Raw genomic sequence first — 20,326 nt, forward strand, 5'->3', positions numbered from 1 at the left:
TATTTTCATCCCACATAAGTCAATATAAGGAATCGTAAACAAAACCTCTTGAATGGCCTTAAGTGCAGTAACAAATGTAAAAGACAGCAATAAAAATGGAGACATTTCAGGAAAAGCTTTGACTGGCATACAAACAATGCAGGCCAAACTGTTGTTGGGTTTTCTTTGTTAATCCAGCTGAGCTCAACTGAAAGACATCTTTGCAACTGCATCCTGTAACCTTCTTCTTTTGTTGTATCTTTATTGGATACTTTATAACAAAACAGCTGTCAACAATGACATTTCTTGTCTGGATCAGGGAAAATACTGAATACAGTGATAAATGGCTATTAAATTGGCTGAACTTTACATGGATATAGGATTATGAGATTTAGATATCAGCTGTAACAACACCAGTGACGAACTAAAAAGCTGTTGAAGGTAAAAACCACAAAGTCTGAAAAAAAAAAACAGCGGTTTCTCATTTAATATCTGGCAGGTATTTAAGTTTTGGAATGTCACCTACAAAAGAGAGACACCAAACAAAAGCTTTTAACTACAATGTGTCATTATTTTACTGTTTGCGTGAGAGGAAACACCAAACACCTTCACAGCACCATCAAACAACTGATGAGGGTTCTTATAAATGAAGTCCAGCAAGATCAGAGTATGAATCCTAAAATTAGGAGAGAGGAAAAAAAAAAAAAAGTCCCAACTCGACCTCAGTTCTGTACATTCAAAGGCCAGCGCTGACCTGTGTGGAAATGTAAAGGGCAATAAAACAATGCAGAAATGTCACTGGGTTCCCATTTGACTGGGCCTCATCAGTCCCTTGAAGACTCGCAGCTTTCCCGCTCCAGTGAGATCAAAACTGTAGTCTGTAGTGAGGTAGGGCACCCCGCCCTCAAAGTCCGGCTGAAACAGAGACAAAGATGCTGCAGGTTACAATAAATTGATGCACCACGTTATGAGCTGTAATGTCATTTGTAGAGGGATATACAACTCCAGTTGTGAAAAAGTTGGGATACTGTGTAGAATGTAACTAACAGAGTGAAGTGATTTGCAAATCTCAAACTCATTGTATGCACAACAGAACACAGAAAGCACATCAAATGCTTAAACAGACATTTTTAGATTTGATGAAAAATATATATTTTTTAATTTAATGGTAGCAGCACATCTCAAAAAAGTTGAAATGGAGGAACAAAAGTCTGGACAAGTAAGTGGAGCTAAAAACAGCTGGAAGAACATTTTGCAATTAATTAGGCTAAAATTGGCAACAGGTCAGTAACATGATTGGTATAGAAAGAGCATCTTAGAGAGGCAATTTCTCAGAAATAAACACGGGCTAATATAATCCATTCACTAATCTGCCAAAAAAACAAAACAAACAAAAAAACTGCATCTAAAAATTTTGGCACAGTTTCAGAATCACATTCCTCAATATAAAATTATGAAGACTTTGATAGCTCATCATCTACAGTACATATCATCAAAAGAAATCTGTGTGTGCAAGAGACAAGGCTGAAAATCAGTATTGGCTGCCTGTGATCTTCAGGCCCTCAGATGCCACTGCAATGAAAACAGGCATGACTCTGTCATGGAAATCACTGCATGGCCCCAGGAACACTTCCAGAAAATACGGTAGGTGAACACAGCTCACCGTGCCATCCACGAATACTGGTAAAAGCTTGCAAAAGAGAAGCCACATGCTGCCATCTTCGCTGGCTCAAGCTCATTTAAAATAGGCCGAGGCAAAGTGGAAAACTTTTCAGTGGTCAGACAAATTGAAGTTTCAATTTCTTTTAGAAAAACATGGAGTCTGCATCCTCTGGACTAAAGAGGGACCATCCAGCTTGTTATCAGCTCTCACTTAAAAAGCCTGCATCTCTGATGGTATGGGGGTGCATTAATGCCTATGGAATGAGAATCCTTCACATCTGCAAAAAGCATCAGCAGTGTGTGCTCCTTCCAGATGACATCTTTTTCAGGGAAGGCCTTGCATATTTCAGCAAGACAATGCCTTTGTCTGTATAATGACAAATAAAGGCATTCTATTGTATTCTAAACCACATACTGCAGCTATCACAGCAGCATGGGTGCTGAACTGATCTGTCTGCAGTCCAGACCTTTCACCACATGAAAACATTTGGCACATCATAAAATTAAAAATACTATAAAGACGACCCAGGACTACCGAACAGCTAGAATCCTCTATAACATTCCTCTCCCAAAGGTCCAGAAGCTGGACTCCTTATTTCTCAGACATTTACAGACTGTAGTTAAAAGAAGTCATCCCAATTTTTTAAAGACATGTTGCTGCCATCAAATTCAAAGTGATCTTATTTTTTAATCATAGAATGATACATTGTTTCGGTTTAAACATTTGATATGTCTTCTATGTTCTACTTTGACTAAAATACAGATTTATGAGATCTGCAAATCACTGCATTCTATTCTTATTTACAGTTTACACAGCGTGCCAACTTTTTCAGAATTGGGTTTGGACACTGGGATCTGACCTGTGCTGTGAGGATGCACGAAGGCAATGAAATTCCTCCCAAGAGGAGGCAGTTGACCTTACGAAGGACGGAGGGCTCTACGGGTGTCAGCAGGAAGTAGAGACCTCGTGCCATGTCAATACCTCGGAGCACACCTGGAAGACAGTATCAGGTAAAGTAGGATCTTATTTGTGTTGGGTCAACATGTGCCACCTTCAAATTGCTTTGTAAATTACGCCATAAATCCATAATGGAGAGATGGAATATCATTCTTCAAAAAGATATTCCCTGCTTACAACTGCCAGATGTAAGCACAGAGGAGCAGCAGTAACAGCACAAAGCTAATAAATAATTACAGCAACTGTTAAGTCCCCTGTCTCCAGTACTTCACATGGCAAGTTTGTTGTGGGAAGTGAGTTTTCACAGTCTGAGATTCTGTTAGGTGAAGTCTCCTTATTTTAGTCAGCCGTAAGGTATGTTGACAAGCTGGAGCTACCGTATAGTACACTGCTCACACGATTGTGGATCCATTTCTCCTGCTTTGGTGCAAATCAAGGTGAGAACAGGTGCACCGGAGAGGCAACAACAAGACAACCCCCCAGAAGGGAATGGCTTTGCAGATGGTGGCCACAGAGTTTTGCTTTTTTGCTAGAGTCCTTGTCACTGCTGGTAGCATGAGATGGTACCTGCAGCCCATTCAGGTTACACAGGTAGTTCAGCTCCTTTAGGGTGGCACAGCTATATGTGCTGCTGCAAGAAGGATGGTGTTTCCCAGCACAATCTCAGGAGTGTGGGAGAGATGAGCCATTACACAAGGAGAGCTGGACTGAGCCATAGAAGGGCATCAATCCAGCAGCAGGACCAGTTTCTCGTTTGTGGATCTCCAGCAGGCTACCTGTGTGCATATCTCTGACCAAACGCTCTGAAGATTTCATAACCTACCTAACAGCAGTCAGGGTACAGTTAGCTAGCACGCTAAGATCTGTGGATATGCCAGTGCAGAGAGATTGGCAAACCTTCTTGCAACAAAATGTATGGATTTGTCATCCTGGAGGAAATGCTACCAGTGGTGACAAAAATGTTAGAAAAAAATCAGTTAGGAAGGATAAGGAGAGCGCAATGGTCAGTAGCCACCACCTAAAAAAAACCATTTCCTTTATGGGGGTTGTCTTGTTGTTGCCTTTCATTTGCGCCAAAGCCGGTGAAATGGATTCACAATGTTTTCTGCTTCCTACCTGCACAGACTGATATCACTGAAGTTTTACTGACTTTGTGTTACACTGTTATGATCGAATGTTCCTTTAATTTGAGCAGTGCAGTTATTGAAAAGAAAGAGAAACAAAAACTGTCACTGTTTTTTTTTTTTAAGATATCTGCAATATGTGTTTTTAACCTGATAGAAATTTTTCATTTTTAAAATCAGTCAGTTATCTCCGATCTCGGTATATTGCGACACCTCTATTTTAGATGGACCCAGTCAACAAAATAACTCAGAAAGGGCACCTACCTAAACCCACACACGGACAGATGGGTGCCTGGGAGAGAAAAACTGGACCTCCCTTGCTTGCTACTTTCTCTGCCAGGCAGCAGAGTCCAACCAGACTCCCATTGGCAGCATAGAACATGTGCGTGGGCGCCACATCGCAGTGCGTCACACCTAAAGCCACCACTGTGTGCGGCACCTGTGGATTCAGCAGGAGAATCTTTAGGTGGTCATTTAATAAATACACAAACATAATTAAAAAATAACATACCTATTTTCTTATACTATTGTAAAACAAAAAAACAAACAAAAAACCCCTGATCAAGAATGAAACCAGAGTCATGTGATTTTTTTGTACCTGGTATGGTACGAGGCTGTGCAGAGGTCTGACTGGTCCAGGGTCAGGGGACTGCAGCTGACTCAGATAGGCTAGCAGAGATAGATCTCTCTGCTCATTACTGCGCTGGTGTTTCCTGTCAAATACAGCAATATGAGGTAAAGCTAGGGGTTTGGAATAATGACCGTTTTTATATTTTAATACTGGCGGTGTGGTGGTTTCCTTACGCTGTTCCTTGACGCCCAACTCCTTGAAACTCCGCTTGTACATTAAGGTGAGTGTAGATTTTGGCAGGACTGTAGCTTTCTGTAAACTCGTCCAGTGCGGTCTGGGTGGGCGGGTGTGTCTGACAGCCGTCTGCTGTCTTCAGAAACTCTGAAGTGAGGGCGGGGCACTGGATCGTACCGCTGTGACTGAGCTGGACAACATGCGAGACTGGGAAGAAGCGGATCATGTCAACCAGCAGCTGGAATCCGAATCCTGTGAACAGACACATGTTCAGACAATGTTTTTTTTATTTTTTTTTTTATTAGTGCATTTAAAATCACCCAAATTGTTTCACTGGTGTCACAGAAGGTAGCCTTCACTGACCTTTGACCCAGCCCATAGTGTTGATAATAACAGGGGCCTCTCTGCTCTGGGAGCGTCTACACCATAAGGACTTCAGAGATTCCAGGTACCGGTCTAAGTCTGACTCGCATGATGACTGACCGTAGTAGATCATGTGATCTGGAGTGTGCTGATGTGTGAAAGGAGGGCCTGCAAAACAGTTCAATATAAGTCTATTAATCCGCTCGTACTAATCAAGCAAAAGTCGCACATGAAGAAAACATTGACACATAACTATGCATAACCCACGATAAAATAAAATGTTTTTAAAATTCCATACTTGGTTTTTACAATGTCTGTATAAGAACAAGACGCTGGATGTTACTTAGAAAGCTTTAAACTTTACTGTTGCTGGACAGAGCAGTTTCCAATCTTTAATCTAAGGTACCCAAGCAGTGGCTCTCTCACCACATCACCACATGCGTTAATATTAATGATTTAGCCCCAACTGTAAGGATGGTGTGAACTTTCTGTGTTTAATACAGCACTTTAAACAATAATTTTTGAAAATATAAAAAAGATTAAAAACATACCCAAAAGTGGTTCTCTGACAGTCATTAAGGACAGGCAACCAGCAGGGGTGAACTCTGTTTGACCAAGGTCACCTTCCAAATAGTCGACACTAGCGGTGCTACAGGAAAACAGACATACCACTGAGATGTCTTCAGGTGAAACGCAAAGACTTCTATGTAAAGTTCAGTTACAGCAAATTATAAAGAAGAACAACAAGTCAGATACACAGAAGAACAGAGCGTAACCAACGATCTAGTGAACAGGAAATTAGGAAAATTGTAGCTTGTGAGAACTTACTAATTCAGTAAGGTGTTAATGAGGACGCGGATAAATGTTGACTTGCCCACATTCTTGATGCCGCACACCAGGATAACAGCAGAACCGTCCATGTTGCCTATGAATGAAAGGTTTCCGGGTAAGCAGAGAATGTGAGCATTTTGTGTTGGTGCGCTTATTCTTGTCAACGTCTACGATTCGATTCATTTATAGAGCAATGCTGCAGCACTCCAATTAAGAGTTAAGAGCTAAAGTTATACGTCTATTACGTTCTGTTTTTATGCTGATCACTATTAAACCAATACTGATTGTGACCGGTCTAGCTGGGTTAGATGTGCTGACTGTGTCTGGATGTCCCCATAGATCAGCAGCTGGGCTGTACCCGTGGTGATTGACTCTTTTTGCTATTAAAGCTTCAGAGTGTAACATGCTTTCTACTGAAGTCAGTAAATTTGGCATCTTTTAAGGTCCTTCATAAACATAAACTTAAACTGGTGCACAGCTGCAAAGCACTGAACGCTGAAGAGTGTACTTTGAAGGGAACCCTGATAACTAAACACGTTTCTTACTCTTGGTTCTAAATATGACAGAACCGTTATTAAACCAGAGTTAACACTCTTTAAAAGAGCTGACATGGTCGTCTAACAGGAAGCAGTTCAGGACCAAATGAGTCTCTAAACCTGTGCTAAATATTGAGTATGTATTTTTCTTAATTCTGAGGTTTTATTTGATTTACTTTTGTTTTATGACATTAAAATGCTTTTATATATTCTAAACCAGAAGAATCTTAAATAGTGATGCAATTTTTGATGATATCCCCTCAGCTATAATCTGTCTTTTTTTCCACTTGCTTTTTGTGTCTGTAAAAAGGACTTTATACCCTTTACCTTTGGAAAACATATTTTTATTACTATTACTGCCCCTTATACTCCCTTGTTCTGTGAATATTTTTTTCAATTTATTTGTATAGCCCAATATTAAATGGGAAAATGCAGGAAGGAACAATGAAAGTAGTCACTAACATATTGAATAAACAAACAAGCAAAAATCACAAATACAGAGATAAAAAAATAATAAAAAGCCAAACATTATATTGGATAATTTGGTGCTCTCCCACTGGAAAATAAAATTCCCTGTGTCTCCTGCTCTTAACAGCAGCAGCAGCAGCTGAACCTGCTCAGCTCTGCTGTGCCATCTTTGCCTAGTTAACTGAGTGCTATGTTAACTCAGTGGATCACTCACTGGACATTAAATATACTTTAAACCAATTTTATGAGGAACGCACTGACATATGAAACCATCTGCTGCTGCAGCTTTTCATGAACTTTATTCAGTATTATTCTCTGTGCGTGTGTAAATGTTACAAAAGTAACAAAATGTTACTTTTATCCAACAAGACTATTAAATTTAGTCTTGTTGGATAAAAGTCACCCAGATATGCCGACACGTAAAATTTGGCACATCTAGAAGGGGCGGGGCTTACCTTTGCACGCACTGACCACTGTGTTCAGAGCAGCTCTGTAGCTCTGTGACATTTTCAGGCCTTCGGAGGAGCTGGCCAGAGGAATCATACCCAAACCGTTGAGCGGAGTGTCAAGAATAGCTGACATGAGTTCACTCTGCAAACAGGCAGACAGGGGAAGCTTTTCAAGTCATCTTTGATTGATTAAATGTTTTATTTGTAAATATAAATAATAAAGTAATACCAAAATAAACTGTAAATAGGAAATAAGTAAAAAAAAAAAAAAATCAAGTTGCTACACTATATACCACATAATTTACATGCTCAGGAAGAAGCAAGATGAAGTTTACACTTATTTAATCCAATCCCACTTAAAGCCATTTCATAATTTACAAAATGAATGTTAGAATCAATATAAATGAAGCATATACAAGTCTGCACACACAATATATATATATATATACATAAAGCAAGATATATATACTTCGCCAACCAAGACAACAAACTACACTTTTTACATCGATCTAGACACTGTTTTATTAAGACCCCTCTAAATCCCTGTACCTTGTGAAAATATTCTTTGTATTTTTTTTTTAAATAACATAAACTGTTCCACAATTTTACACCACATATGGAAACAGAAAAACTTCTTCTGGTTGTCCTAATACTGCGCATCCTAAGATTGAATGTTTTTGATTTATCGTGTGCTTTGCTTTGAATCTTTAACATTAACCTGTAAGTAAATGACCTTAAACTTCTGTTTTGGTGACGTGTGAACACATCAGCCAGCTTACCACCGGGAGGTTGAACAATTCGCTGAGATCTGGAAAGCTGGAAAGAAACCGCGTCATAGGCGTCTCGATGGGTTCCAGCAGGATGATGGACGAGTTTGTCATTATGCTTTTTAACAACTTCTTCCGTGATGCTGCAAAAAAACATATTCAAAGAGATTTAAAGTCAGAAAAATATGTCCTAGTGCCATATTTATAATAGTACTGATATATCTGTATTAGTGTCTATGTTGTGTGATATGTATGCCTTTATTAAAAACTTTATTTAAATAAAAATAAAAAAAAATGAAGGAAAACAATGCTTGGAGTAAATCATATATTGTGTCATCTCAGCTTGTCCAGCAAAGTAGAGGGACGTACTACGAAGCAAGACTAATGGTTTAATGAGGTATGTTGAGCTTAAACTCAGAGTTTTCAGTGTCACAAAGGTGGCTCTGCTTTTACCTGTTTAGATAACCACCAGAACTTATGCTGAACACATAAACTGGTTCACAGCAGGTTACATGCAAAGTTTTGGTTTAAAATCCTATGTACATGCCACATTTGTTACTAATTCTTTTATTTACAGTGTGCTCTTAGTGCAACAGATCATTTTATAAATGCAACAAAAGGAAGCCCTCCTTTAAACTTACAGCAGGACAAACTACATGCCTTGTATGTGGAATATGCATGTATATGTTGAAAAAAACTCTACAACCAGACTGCCTAGACCAATATTTTAGCTGGCAGACCAATATAAACCTGTAGCTTCAAAAATTTAAAAAAAAAAAAAAAAAAAGGAAGTAGTGAGCTGCTCACCTTGTGTGAGATACTTTTGGAGGATTTGCGATGCCTCGTTTCTGTTTTCCAACGCTCTGACGCTTTCTAATCCTCTAATACTAATTGGACAATGTGATGCTGGGGAGAAAAGTGAATACGACTGCTGACCCTCTTCGATCGTGAATCCCATCACTTCTACACGACCGTACAGACAGGTCAGAAGGCACTTTCCACGGAAACACAGCGTCTGCAGAAAAGACATGATTAATTGTAGAAATTAATTTAAATCAGATTGAACATCTTCATGTCCAAAAGAAAATAAAAGCCAACTGACACATACCTGATCCTTCTGCATGACAAGTACTGCGCGGTTTTGCCGAACGTCTCTCAGCGCGCAGTGATGGAGAGCCTCTCCCTCCAGTCTACCCGTTCTGACGTCCTCAGTGTCAACCGAGCTCGCCACACCATTGCCATGAACTGACTGGGAGTACTCCTTCCAGTCCTGCGAGTTATCTGAGTCATTGTCTAAGGTATACACTGAGCTTCCATTAGCTTGAGTGTGTGACTTTTTAAATCCAGACTCAGAAGAGACATTCTTGTGGTCAGAGACAGACTTTGTCTTATTTTTCAGCCTCTTGACGGAGGGTTTTTTCCTCACAGACTCCTGGTGCTCCTTTACCATGCTGGCCACAACTGGACTAGAGTTAAGATCAGAGGAGCCGACAGGACGCCTGCACCGTTTACCCCTCGCATCCTTCCACTTGTGAGATTTACCCTTTACCTGTATGTGTTTGTTCACCTTCATGATTGTGTCATCAGCAGACATTCAAATATACAAGAAAAACAAAAAGGGGAGCCTGCAAAGAAAAGGACACATTTCATTAGCCTAAATAAAGAATGGAAACAAATCATTTACACTCCATTATTAGTCTATTTTATCTTGTTTTGTGGGATTTGTTGATCTATTTTACTTAGAGGAACTTTATTTTATGGCAGTTAGCTTGTACATACAGCTCCTTATTGTTTAACCTTTACTTAACGGGAAAGTCCCGTAAACCTCTGTTCAAGGCCAGGAAAGCATATCATTGTAGGGTTACAAAAAAATTATAAAATCAAATATAACGTGACCAGACATGGGACAAATATAAAGCAAATCAGAGAACTGACATAATAAAAAGTGCAGCTTAGGAATAGCAATTGCACTCTTCAGTTACAGAAAAGAGATTTAAACTCTTGCAGGAAGAGAAAAACTCCCAATGATTTTTGTGCAAAATAACTGAATGCTGTTTACCACGTTCTAAACAAACCCTGGGTAAAGAGGAGCAACTATGATAACTGCTGCTTCTAAGCGCTATGTGGAGAAGACAGGAGTTTACCCAGTATGGTTGTGTAAATAAAAATACACCAAGGTTCTAGTGTCCTCAGGCTTAAAAAAGCCAAGAAACCAGATTATAAAGTACACAGTGATGTGTACCAGACAGGGAATCTGAAAACTGTGGCACACAGAGACTAGTCAACAATGTTTAGAAAAACAGGTATGCACGTAATTCACCACCATAATCAAGAACATAACCTGTACAGAATAGGGCAGGCCCTATTTTAATATTAGAAACTCAGAATAGTCTTAGGTGACATTTAAGCTGACCTGTCTTGCTATTGTGTTGAATTCAGTGACACAGGTCAGCTGATCATAGCCTGCATGTGAAGAAAACAAATTTACTGGTTTACTGATATTTATTATGTTTAAAAGGGACAAGGAATATGAATTAACATGAGCACTCAGCTCCATGTAAATGTGCCAGATTAAGCCATACACGTTCCTGGCAGGTTCATAGTATTTCTAACCAGTTAATAAAAAAAAAAAAAAGAAGAAGAAGAAGAAAAATAATTTATGCACTGAGAAAAATGATAAAGCAAAGACATAAACACATTAAACAAACATTAAAGGCCACTTTCACATGCAGGCACAAATGCGCATGAACACAACTGCACACACCGTAAACACAATGACACCACTTTAAATTATTCTACTTTGTTTTTGGTAATCTCTTAAAGGTTGTGTTTACTGCTTTGGCTGCTGTAACGCAGGAATTCATCAAATTTTTGGATAAATACACTTTAGAAGTTTAACGTCTCTCAGATTAAATAATCCATCTTGGTTTTTTTTGTAAATATTCGTTAGCCAGAGCTAGCTTCCCTTTGCAACCACAGATCAACAGCACATTAAAAACTAAAGCCAATTACGCCGTTATTCCACAATTTAGTTTTTCAAAATGTGAACAGGACAATGAATAAAATCACCCTCACGAAGCCTGACAACAATACAACCTCAATTTGAAACTTGGCGTGAAGTTACCACAGCTAACGTCACCTACCACCGCCTGTACAACTAGCATTAGCTGCTAGCTGACGTTGTTGCTTCTCGACAGAGAAAACACCGCTTTATAAAAGGTGGTACGAGGGTGTAGTTATCACCGCTGTGCCTTTACTGTAAGCATACATAGACAATGTTTATAACTAACTGAAGGAAAACTTCAGTTAGCAAAAAAAGGAGCTGAGCAGCTGTTGTTGCAGAAATGCTAACAGGGTAATACTTACATGTGTGAGTCGCAAACAGACGCTGAATCCGGATGGTCAACTATGATTTTACCCGGAGTGTCATTATCCGCTAAAAGAAGCGCTTAACAAAATATGTTTTTTTTTTGTTTTTTTTTAGACTTTAAAAAATATATAGATCGATAATGTCCCAAATCAGTGAGAATATGGTTTAGTCACAGATTTTGAGCCATGTGATTGTTAGAATTTAATATTGGACGTCACAAACTTTCCCGGAGTCCGGTCGCATAAACAGCGTCACATCCTGTTCGCTTCGCACTTTTTAGGGGCCTACAAGAAACGAAAACGAGGTGCATGCAGCTAGGCATTTCTGTTTTATCAACCTGCGCGTATTACGCTCAGATCGTGTGAAGGTTATAGTGGGACCAGGCGTGTTTACTCGGTTTTGATCGATGGTTGAAATGCGAGCTGCAGTTGTCGGCTGCACAATGCGCTAAGGGAGCGTCTTTAAAGAGACGTGCTAGGAAGTAAACGTGGAGGTGCGGAGGTGGGTGAGAGTTTGTAATTATTTTACGAATGCTGTCTCTAATATGACCACTAATGATGCACTAGGGCGTGTTTAGACTTTATTTTAAAGGCAGCTCAATTAATGTTGTTATTATAATGACATAAATTTATATGAGGATTACCGACACAACACAACTGGAATAACTGATAACACTGTAACTAAACACATAAACACCAACACGAGCAGTCCCATGAGTCTTCGCTCTTTCATACTGTGAAATGATCAGCAGGGTGGGAGCATTTTCAAAAAAATATTTAGATAGTTAAGCAAAAATACAAATTCAACAAGTAAAATCAGTATAATGAGTATAATCAGAAAATTTAGAGTATTAAAGATAAAAGTAATGCACACAAATACCCACTTCAGTCAGCTATATTATTATTACTCATGCACATTACATTTTTATTTACATCTTTGATTATTTTTCCTCAACAGAACAACAAATGTTCATTTTGTATTTTATTTTATTATTTATCACTTAAATGAAAATGTGAAAATTCCCAATCAGAACCTATATTTTCAGTCTGCATGTTCTGTACAGTCTAAAAGTCTAATCTCAAACTAATGAAAAATGTTTTCTAATTTGGAAAGGGACTCCCAGAAAATCCTCACATTTGAGTAGCTGCAACCATAAGATTGTGTGATTTATTTATTTATTTTCTTTTAAATGGGGGAGGGGGGGAGGGGGTTCCTGACAGCTGATAAAGCTGACATGATGCTTTAGCTCACATACACTGCATAATTAGTTCAGTTTAAACTAAAACAATAATTAAGGAATGCAATAAATAAATAAATAATATTGTAAAGTGGTAAAAATTGTATACATCAATTTTAATACCTTGGAAAATTATGCCACTAGCCCAGTATTTGCTCCCATACAAATGTACCAGAGGATCCATGACTCTAAGTAATGATTATTTTTTTCTCTTAAAAGGGAAGAAAAAGATGAAATGTGTTCACCCTAAATTCCTTAAATCAAACATGTTACTTATTTTCATCTCACCATATGTCCAAAACCAAAATATGGTTCTTCTCTTGTCACATAAGACAAATAAAAGCTGTAAAAATCCACACGTATAAAAATTTGAAACCAATATATACATTTTGTCATTTTTGCAAGAAAACCTAAACAATGATGATGATGATGCACCACAGTGCATCAAGGAGATATACCCTGTACACTGAAGTCTGGCTCAGCTGGTGACACCTAGGAACAGACTAGATGGCAACCAAGAACAGGTTGGTGACAGTTGGAGAGACAGTTGACAGCAGAGAAAGATGGCACCAGGGACAGGACGGGTTAGCACCCCAGCCTGTGTCTCTCATGAGAGAAAAACCCGACCAAGCTATGGAAAAGCCTTCAATAAGATAACCCCAAGAGATCCCGAGAAGGGGGAGGAAGAGATCTCCATTAGGACGGACCAATTGGTACTGACCCAAGCTAACAATACGATTGAGATGCATCTGGAGAAAGATATGCAAGAACCAACAGGGCCTTAAAATCCATCAGGCCAGAATGAAATGCTTGGTGAAGGAGACGAAGGTGCAGCGCACAGGCCTCGAGCCCAGTGAGATGCAGGAAGAGCCGGACCAGGAGTGAAACCACAGAGCCCAGTCTCTCCATGGACCTCAGTTCCCCATTCCCTGCAGAGTAGTTCATCATCAGCGGATTAAGTGGCCCCCAGTCAGCTAGCAGAGTGTATAGTTGCAGTTTGATGTGGATGTGACGAAGATCATTTCAAGCTGCAACTAAAGGAGATGCAGACAGCTGACTCCATGCAATGACCACCATCATTTGTAGCTATGCTGCTGAGAGATTTGGTGGGACTGAAAAAGGGCACATCAAGTCCAGTTACTTTAGCATCATCTCTCAAAGACTCACAGACTTTCTCCTCAAGAACGATTACATTGATCCTTCAGTGCAGAAGGGTGGAGTCCCTCGAATTTCTGGTCGCTTGGAGCACAGCAATGTAGTTACAACTGCTCATCAGAGAAGCCCATGAGAACAACATCTATGGGTCCATACCACACAAACTGGTTGAGCTTGCATTACACTGTCACCTTATTCCCAGTAAGATCCAGGACCTGATCCTGGACTATTATACCAATTTCAGACTAATGTTCACTTCTGGGTCAATAACATCTGATTGGCATCGGCTGGAAAAAGGAATAGTAACAGAAAGGGCTGTGTAATTAATCGAAATTTGATTTCCATTTTGAGTTTAGCTCTAAACAATCACAAAAACAGTGTAATCAACAAAAAAACAATTATTGTTAAAATTATTTTGTCACATCACACTCCGTATACTCCTTGATTTACTCTGCAGCGCTGTCTTTGCGGGCGCTACAACATAAGTGGTCAGCGATGTTCCTGGCACTAAAGCTTGTGCAGCTGCATTATGTGTTAATTACAAGTTAATTTTCGAGCGGGAACTTTATGCTGTAAAGTGACCTGCATCTCCTGAGAAATATCAAATAACGTCCGTTATGTCCCTACCAATCACGAAGCATGATTAGCAAGGGACAGCAGGGAGATGTCCCTACCAATATTCACTCTGTTGGTGTAATTAGCACCACACTGGACCCCCGATTCCCCCGCCCACCGATTACCACGCCCCCCGGAAATACTATAAATATATTGTATTTATTTTTATATTTGATTTATATGTTCTGTATTTTATTTTAAATTTAGTATTTATTTTCAAGAGATTGTAGAAATGTACTAGATTTCAAAGTATTCCATGCTGTCTAACTGCAATAAATACTGTGTTTACAAAGTCAATGAGTAATCGTGTTAAATAATCGTGATTTCAGTATTGACCAAAATAATCGTGATCGTGATTTTTTTTCTATAATCAAGCAGTAACAATCCTTTTTGCCCTTACAATGAACATTGTGACCAAGTCAGCTGAGGTGGAATGTACAGGCCTGCTTTCCAAATCTGGCATGCGGCAACCCCGATAAGAGCATTCATAGATGACCTTACTGTCACAACAGGGGGAGGTGGATATTGCAAGGCTGGCTCACTGAGGTCTCCAAGTCCTGTTTACCTGTTAGATTCAAGTCACACCTGAGGCAGAAGGAGCTGGTGGGCACTGTGGTGACTGGGAGAGCAAACTTGGGATACTTCCTGAAGACCCATGGAAGCAAAGCCCGGGGGAAGGAGAGACACCATCTGATCCAGGAAGAAGTCCAAGCAGGCCTAGAAGAAGAGCGAGTGTGCAGGGTAGTAGGACTTAGACAGGACATCATGCAGGCAGACTTCCACCACGTCTGCTTCTGTGTCCAGGCTGTCTATGATGTCCTACCAAGCCTATCCAACCTCCTTTGTAGGGCAAGAGGGAAATCCCTGCCCTGGAAAAGGATCCTTAGAACACCTGTTGAGTAGCTGCCCTAAGGCCCTTGTGGAAAGTCGCTATCGACCAAGTGCTCAAGGCGGTTGCAGAAAGCATAGCCAGCGCCATCAGCTTTAGCAGGTACCATCTTGCCCTGAAGAGGGAAACTGTTTTTGTCAAAGCTGGAGAGGAACCCTGCCAACACCAGAGGAAAAGATCAGGTCACCTCCACACAGCCTCTGACTGGCAGCTTCAGGTAGATCTGGGGAAGCAGCTGAGGTTTCCTCAGAACACTGTCAATACGTCACTTCGACCAGACATGATCATCACCGCAGAGGGTACAAAATAACTGATCATGCTGTAACTCGCGGTGCTCTGGGAAGAGCGAATGGGAGAGGCCAATGAGAGAAAGGACGCAAAGTACCAGGAACTAGTTGAGAAGTGCTGACAGCGAGCCTGGAAAACTCACTATGAGCCAGTAGAGGTGGGCTGTAGAGGCTTTGCAGCAGACTCACTCTGCAAAGTCCTTAAGTGACTGGGTGTAACAGGAATGGCTAAGAAGAAGGCCATTAAATCCATGAGTGAAGCTGCAGAGAAAGCCACAAGGTGGCCATGGATAAAGATGGCTGGTCTGTGGGCACTTGCTGCTGGGGTCTAATCAACCCTAGCTGGGTCGCCTGGGTGAGTGTGTCTGATGTTGAAAGACCTGAAACACCACTGATGATGCACCCCAGTGCATGCAGGAGATGTATCTTGTAGACATATTTAAAAAATATTTGCATTAAATAATAATATATAATAATGTTACTAATAATATTAACATAGAGCCTTTGTGTTAGGGCTTAAAGAATTATACAGAAAATTAATATTTCTATAAATTATGATTAATGATTTCTGTCATTTTTCCATCACAAAATACTACAGATTTAAAATTACGCTTATTAAATCAAAGTATTTGTCGCTTCTCTTTGACATATATGTTTGTATTCTCAGCATCTTTGGGATTTGAACATTTGAAACTGAACTGATTTAAAAAACTGAAAATATCCTGTTGTTGTTATTGTATAGAACAAATATGGATACATCACTCTATAAGTCCTTTTACCATTGATTTTTAATTAATCCAGTTTGGCATGCCTCAGACTTTTCTGCATGTTTCCCTTCCTTAAGAATGGCTTCTTGACAGCCACCCTTTCACTGAGACCATTTCTGATGAGGCTTCAATTATGGATCAACTGAAGAAATGCATCTCTCATATCCTGTGTCAGGTTTTTGCTGGATTTTTTCCCCCTGTCTCAAGGACATGATTTTCAGATACTGCTCATCTGCTCTAGATAGTTTTTAGGCCCGACACTCTAAGGTTATAAGGACACTGTACATAATGATGAAATATATCAAGTTTTTGGATAACAGCTCTTTGGGAATCACCTTGTTGGTGCAAAACTACTATTTTATGTCTGTCAAACTGTTATTGTTGGCATTTTTGATAGATCTAACTAATTAAATGGGAACAAATATGTTTTTGTGACAGGCTGCTAAGTTTTCTGCTACGTGTAAACACAACACTGGTTCACTCCTTGAGTTAGTTGAATTTTATATCCTTGTATGATTCTTGGGTCAGTGTTAAATGGCTCAACAAACAAAAAAACATCCCTCTGAAAAAGGTCAGGTACAAGGACTGGATGAAAAATGAGTGAAAAAGCTGCCAGTGACCAAAGAAAAACTTCAGAAAGGCCTTGAGAAAGACTGGAGAGCTATTGCACAAGACTGCTTTTAAATTACAACACAGTCTGGCTTCTTGGAAGCAAAAGATAAAGAAATGAGTAACCGAAGACTTGTGGACAGTACTGTATGTCCGTGTCAAGCAGAACTGGCCATTTAACCAGTAACCACAATAGTAACTGTCAGATGTTTATGTGTCTCATGTAGTAGCAGTCTACAGTGAAGCCAGAGGGATGTCTGAAGCAGGGAGCAGCCACGCTCAGCATGTCCTGTCTGCCCTGAACCAGCAGAGGGCACTGGGCAGGTTTTGTGATGCTACGTTGAATGTGGGAGACGGGGTGGCGTACCTTGCCCATCGCAACATCCTCGCCTGTTTCAGTGAACTCTTTCAGCAGTCAAATGTGCCTGTTGCAGCAGAGTTCTGTCTTCAGGGGTGCCCCAGTGATGGCCTGGAGCTGCTCTTGAACTTTGTCTACACCGGAGAGCTGAAGTTGGATTCTCACAACCTGGACAGAGTCCAGCAGGCAGCAGCCAGCCTGTGTGTACCGGAGGCACTCACGCTCTGTCAGCGGTTCAAGGAGACCTCTGTGGAGCCTGTGCCTGTCAAGCGTAAAAGAGGTAGACCTAGAAAGTCTGCCTCAGATATCAACTCGGTCAAAGAGGAGAACTTCATTACAGTCACAAAAGATGAGCCCAGCACTGATACTGCTGTCACTACTACCACAACCACCACACGCTCTGGTCGAGTAGTAAAGGGTCCCAAGCGACTGGTGACTATTGATGAGAGCCCCACAACTGACAACAAGTGGGCCTCGCCTCTTCCTGTGGAGAAAGAAGTTGGTGATACAGTCGCTGTGGAAAACCAAAACCGAGATCAACCAGCTGGTGAAACTGAGGTAGAATACATTAAGATAAGCTTGAAAAAGTATTTCAATAACAAGGCATGTATGCAGATAGTAAAGTGGGTGTTAGTATTACACCTGTCTGGCGTTGTTTGCAGGTAAAAGAGCTGCAGATTGACGACAATGTTACCAGCCAGGTTACTGGGGAAGTGGAAGCAGAAGAAGATAATGGTGATGTGGGTGTTCTGGACGAGATCCCTGAAGACACAGATGAGGAGTACGTGCCCACTGCTAAGCCCGCTTCCTCAGCCTCATCCTCGTCCACATCGAAAGGACAGACGTGCAAGGCCCAGAGTGAAACAAGCAAAAACAAGAACAGTCAGGCGCTGGAAGAAGACTCCAAGAAGGACTTTGTGCAGTGTCCTGTCTGCCTCAAAAGCTTCAAGAGCAAATACTACCTCAAGGTTCACAACAGGTACGGGATGTCACCTTTTTTTCTTTCCAAATGCTGTTAAAAGAATACGTACTAATGTGTCATCTCCACAGGCGACATACAGGGGAGAGACCCTTTGGTTGCCTTAAATGTGGAAAGAGGTACTTCAGGAAGGAGAACCTTTTAATGCACGAGATGAGAGACTGTACTACCGTGTTGGTGAGTGAGGAAAAAGGAAACAGCTTTCTCCAGTCCTCAGTATCAATAATCTTCATTGTTTATAACCGTTATAATTCCAGAAGTTCACCTGCTTGACTTGTTCCGCTACATTTAATGGGAAAGAAGAGCTACGATTGCATAATGTCACCCACACAGGAGAAATGCCCCACAAGGTACACCTAAAAAAATGTGGATAACTGAGTAAATTACATCACAAATCTGAAGGGAGTATGAAAAATATCTTCTTGAATATTTTACAGTGTTCAACATGTCCTGAACAGTTTATGTACAAGAAGAACTTGACAATTCACATGATGAAGGCACACGGTTACCCCAAACCACATGCAGTAAGTACCTACAGTCAGCAGCGCTTTCAGTAATTTCAAAGTCCCTTTTCGAACCCAAATGTCTGGGATTGTTGTTGCGATTGTGTTGTTCTGTTTCTAGTGTTCCCAGTGTCCCAAAACCTTCTTAACTCGGGCGGAGCTGCGTGTGCACGAAGCAGCCAAACATCGAGGAGAAAAGCCATATGTGTGCGAGGAGTGTGGCCATCGCGCATCTAGTCGAAATGGCCTGCAGATGCATATCAAAGCCATCCACAGGTTGGAGAACGTGTGCAGTAGTTCTTTAATCAGACTAGAGGGACCTAAAAACAGAGGAAAAGTTGCTTCCTTGAATACATTTTACTAAAAGCTGTGATATCTTTGACGCACACTCACTTTTTTGTTCTTCCCCACAGAAATGAGCGCCCTTTTGTGTGTAACACATGTGGCCACGCCTTCTCCCAGAAGAACAACCTCAAGATGCATATGCGAATACACAGTGGTGAGAGGCCATACCAGTGTCACCTCTGTGGGAAAACCTTTAGGACACAAGGTATCGGCCATATTCTCCTGTATCCACCTTCCATGCACACCTGTGGCAAATTTAGAATCAGCAATTTACCTAAAAGAAGAAACAGAAAGATCTCAGCCATCTTAAACTAAAACCCTTCTGGCTGTGAGGCAACACCGTTAACCGTCATGCCACCCAAAAGTCCCTGCGTCATTATAGATAAGGCTGGCTATGTTTTTGTGCTTCTGAGGGCAATCACTTAGCCATTTTTCTGTCTTGGCAAACTTTCAGTTTAACTGCAGATATTGTGATTTGTGTTAATCTCTGCATTTCACTGCCAGCCAGTCTGGATAAACACCACCGGACTCACACTGGCGAGCGTCCCTTTGGCTGCGACGTCTGTGAGCAGCGCTTCACAGAGAAAGGCGCCCTCCTCCGCCACAAGGCCAGCAAACACGAAGACGGCCGACCCATCTGCTGCTGTCACATCTGCGGCAAAACCTTCAAAGGTCAGATGCTGATTCTACAGTAAACATGAAATGTTGCCAAAGAAAGAATAAAAGACTCACCGCTGACGTGATTTTTTTTTTTTTGTTTGTTTGTCGTTATTTTCTCCACCAGTGAGGGGGCATCTGCGCGTCCACCTGCGTCGCCATAAAGGCATGAGGAAGTTTGAATGTGTGGACTGCGGCTATAAGTTCACTCGACAGGTTGGTTCAAACACAGTTTCTGAAGCAGTGTGACATCTTCAAAGGGCTCGTTTTGCAGAAGATGGACACTGAATCTGACCCACAACAGAATTTATTATAATCCTATTTTATTTTAATCCGAGTACAACTTCAGAAAATGTGACTGAATCAAAACTAAAAGCACAATGGGAAGACGTAGAATAACAGTGATAGTAGTAGTGTAGGATGTCTACTACATTAGGTTTCCAGAAGCTTATTTCTTCTGATCAAACATTAAAAGCCCAAACATATGCAGCCTTGCTTTCCTTTGTAAGAAAAGCTGATGTAGCAGAGGATGATGTCGATCCATTGACCTCTGGGTTATGGGCCCACCCCAGACAGGACTCAAACCCACAATCCCTGGCTTAGGAGGCCAGTG

The 20,326-nt window shown here is 40.8% G+C and overlaps 2 protein-coding genes across 5 annotated transcripts in view; one reads left to right on the forward strand and one right to left on the reverse strand.

Annotated features, from left to right (window-relative positions):
* On the reverse strand, window positions 1–11,675 carry nol9 (nucleolar protein 9). 3 transcript variants are annotated; one of them, XM_030732863.1, is made up of 13 exons: window positions 11,309–11,675; window positions 9,051–9,567; window positions 8,750–8,957; window positions 7,955–8,085; window positions 7,182–7,317; window positions 5,720–5,816; window positions 5,443–5,540; window positions 4,892–5,059; window positions 4,528–4,780; window positions 4,322–4,436; window positions 3,988–4,162; window positions 2,502–2,635; window positions 1–894 (listed from the first exon to the last, which is right to left on the reverse strand). In XM_030732863.1, the coding sequence occupies exons 2-13, from the start codon at window positions 9,534–9,536 to the stop codon at window positions 775–777; spliced, it is 2,121 nt and encodes a 706-aa protein (XP_030588723.1). In that variant the 5' UTR covers window positions 9,537–9,567; window positions 11,309–11,675; the 3' UTR covers window positions 1–774. The 3 variants fall into 3 exon arrangements, with proteins under 3 accessions (XP_030588723.1, XP_030588725.1, XP_030588724.1); XM_030732865.1 differs by lacking the exon at window positions 11,309–11,675 and adding an exon at window positions 11,086–11,295; XM_030732864.1 differs by lacking the exon at window positions 11,309–11,675 and adding an exon at window positions 10,356–11,032.
* The window catches only part of zbtb48 (zinc finger and BTB domain containing 48), an 11,535-nt gene continuing 2,764 nt past the window's right edge, over window positions 11,556–20,326 (forward strand). Inside the window, exons 1-10 of one of the 2 annotated variants that reach the window (XM_030732861.1) lie at window positions 11,556–11,813; window positions 17,099–17,787; window positions 17,892–18,208; window positions 18,280–18,385; window positions 18,466–18,558; window positions 18,646–18,732; window positions 18,833–18,987; window positions 19,125–19,261; window positions 19,561–19,728; window positions 19,841–19,929. In XM_030732861.1, the coding sequence (XP_030588721.1) occupies window positions 17,125–17,787; window positions 17,892–18,208; window positions 18,280–18,385; window positions 18,466–18,558; window positions 18,646–18,732; window positions 18,833–18,987; window positions 19,125–19,261; window positions 19,561–19,728; window positions 19,841–19,929 (1,815 nt within the window). In that variant the 5' untranslated portion in view covers window positions 11,556–11,813; window positions 17,099–17,124. The remainder of the gene's footprint in view (window positions 11,814–17,098; window positions 17,788–17,891; window positions 18,209–18,279; window positions 18,386–18,465; window positions 18,559–18,645; window positions 18,733–18,832; window positions 18,988–19,124; window positions 19,262–19,560; window positions 19,729–19,840; window positions 19,930–20,326) is intronic. The other variant, XM_030732862.1, reaches the window with a different exon arrangement.

This window comes from Archocentrus centrarchus, chromosome 7, assembly GCF_007364275.1.
Source record: "Archocentrus centrarchus isolate MPI-CPG fArcCen1 chromosome 7, fArcCen1, whole genome shotgun sequence".
NCBI classification, from domain to species: domain Eukaryota; kingdom Metazoa; phylum Chordata; class Actinopteri; order Cichliformes; family Cichlidae; genus Archocentrus; species Archocentrus centrarchus.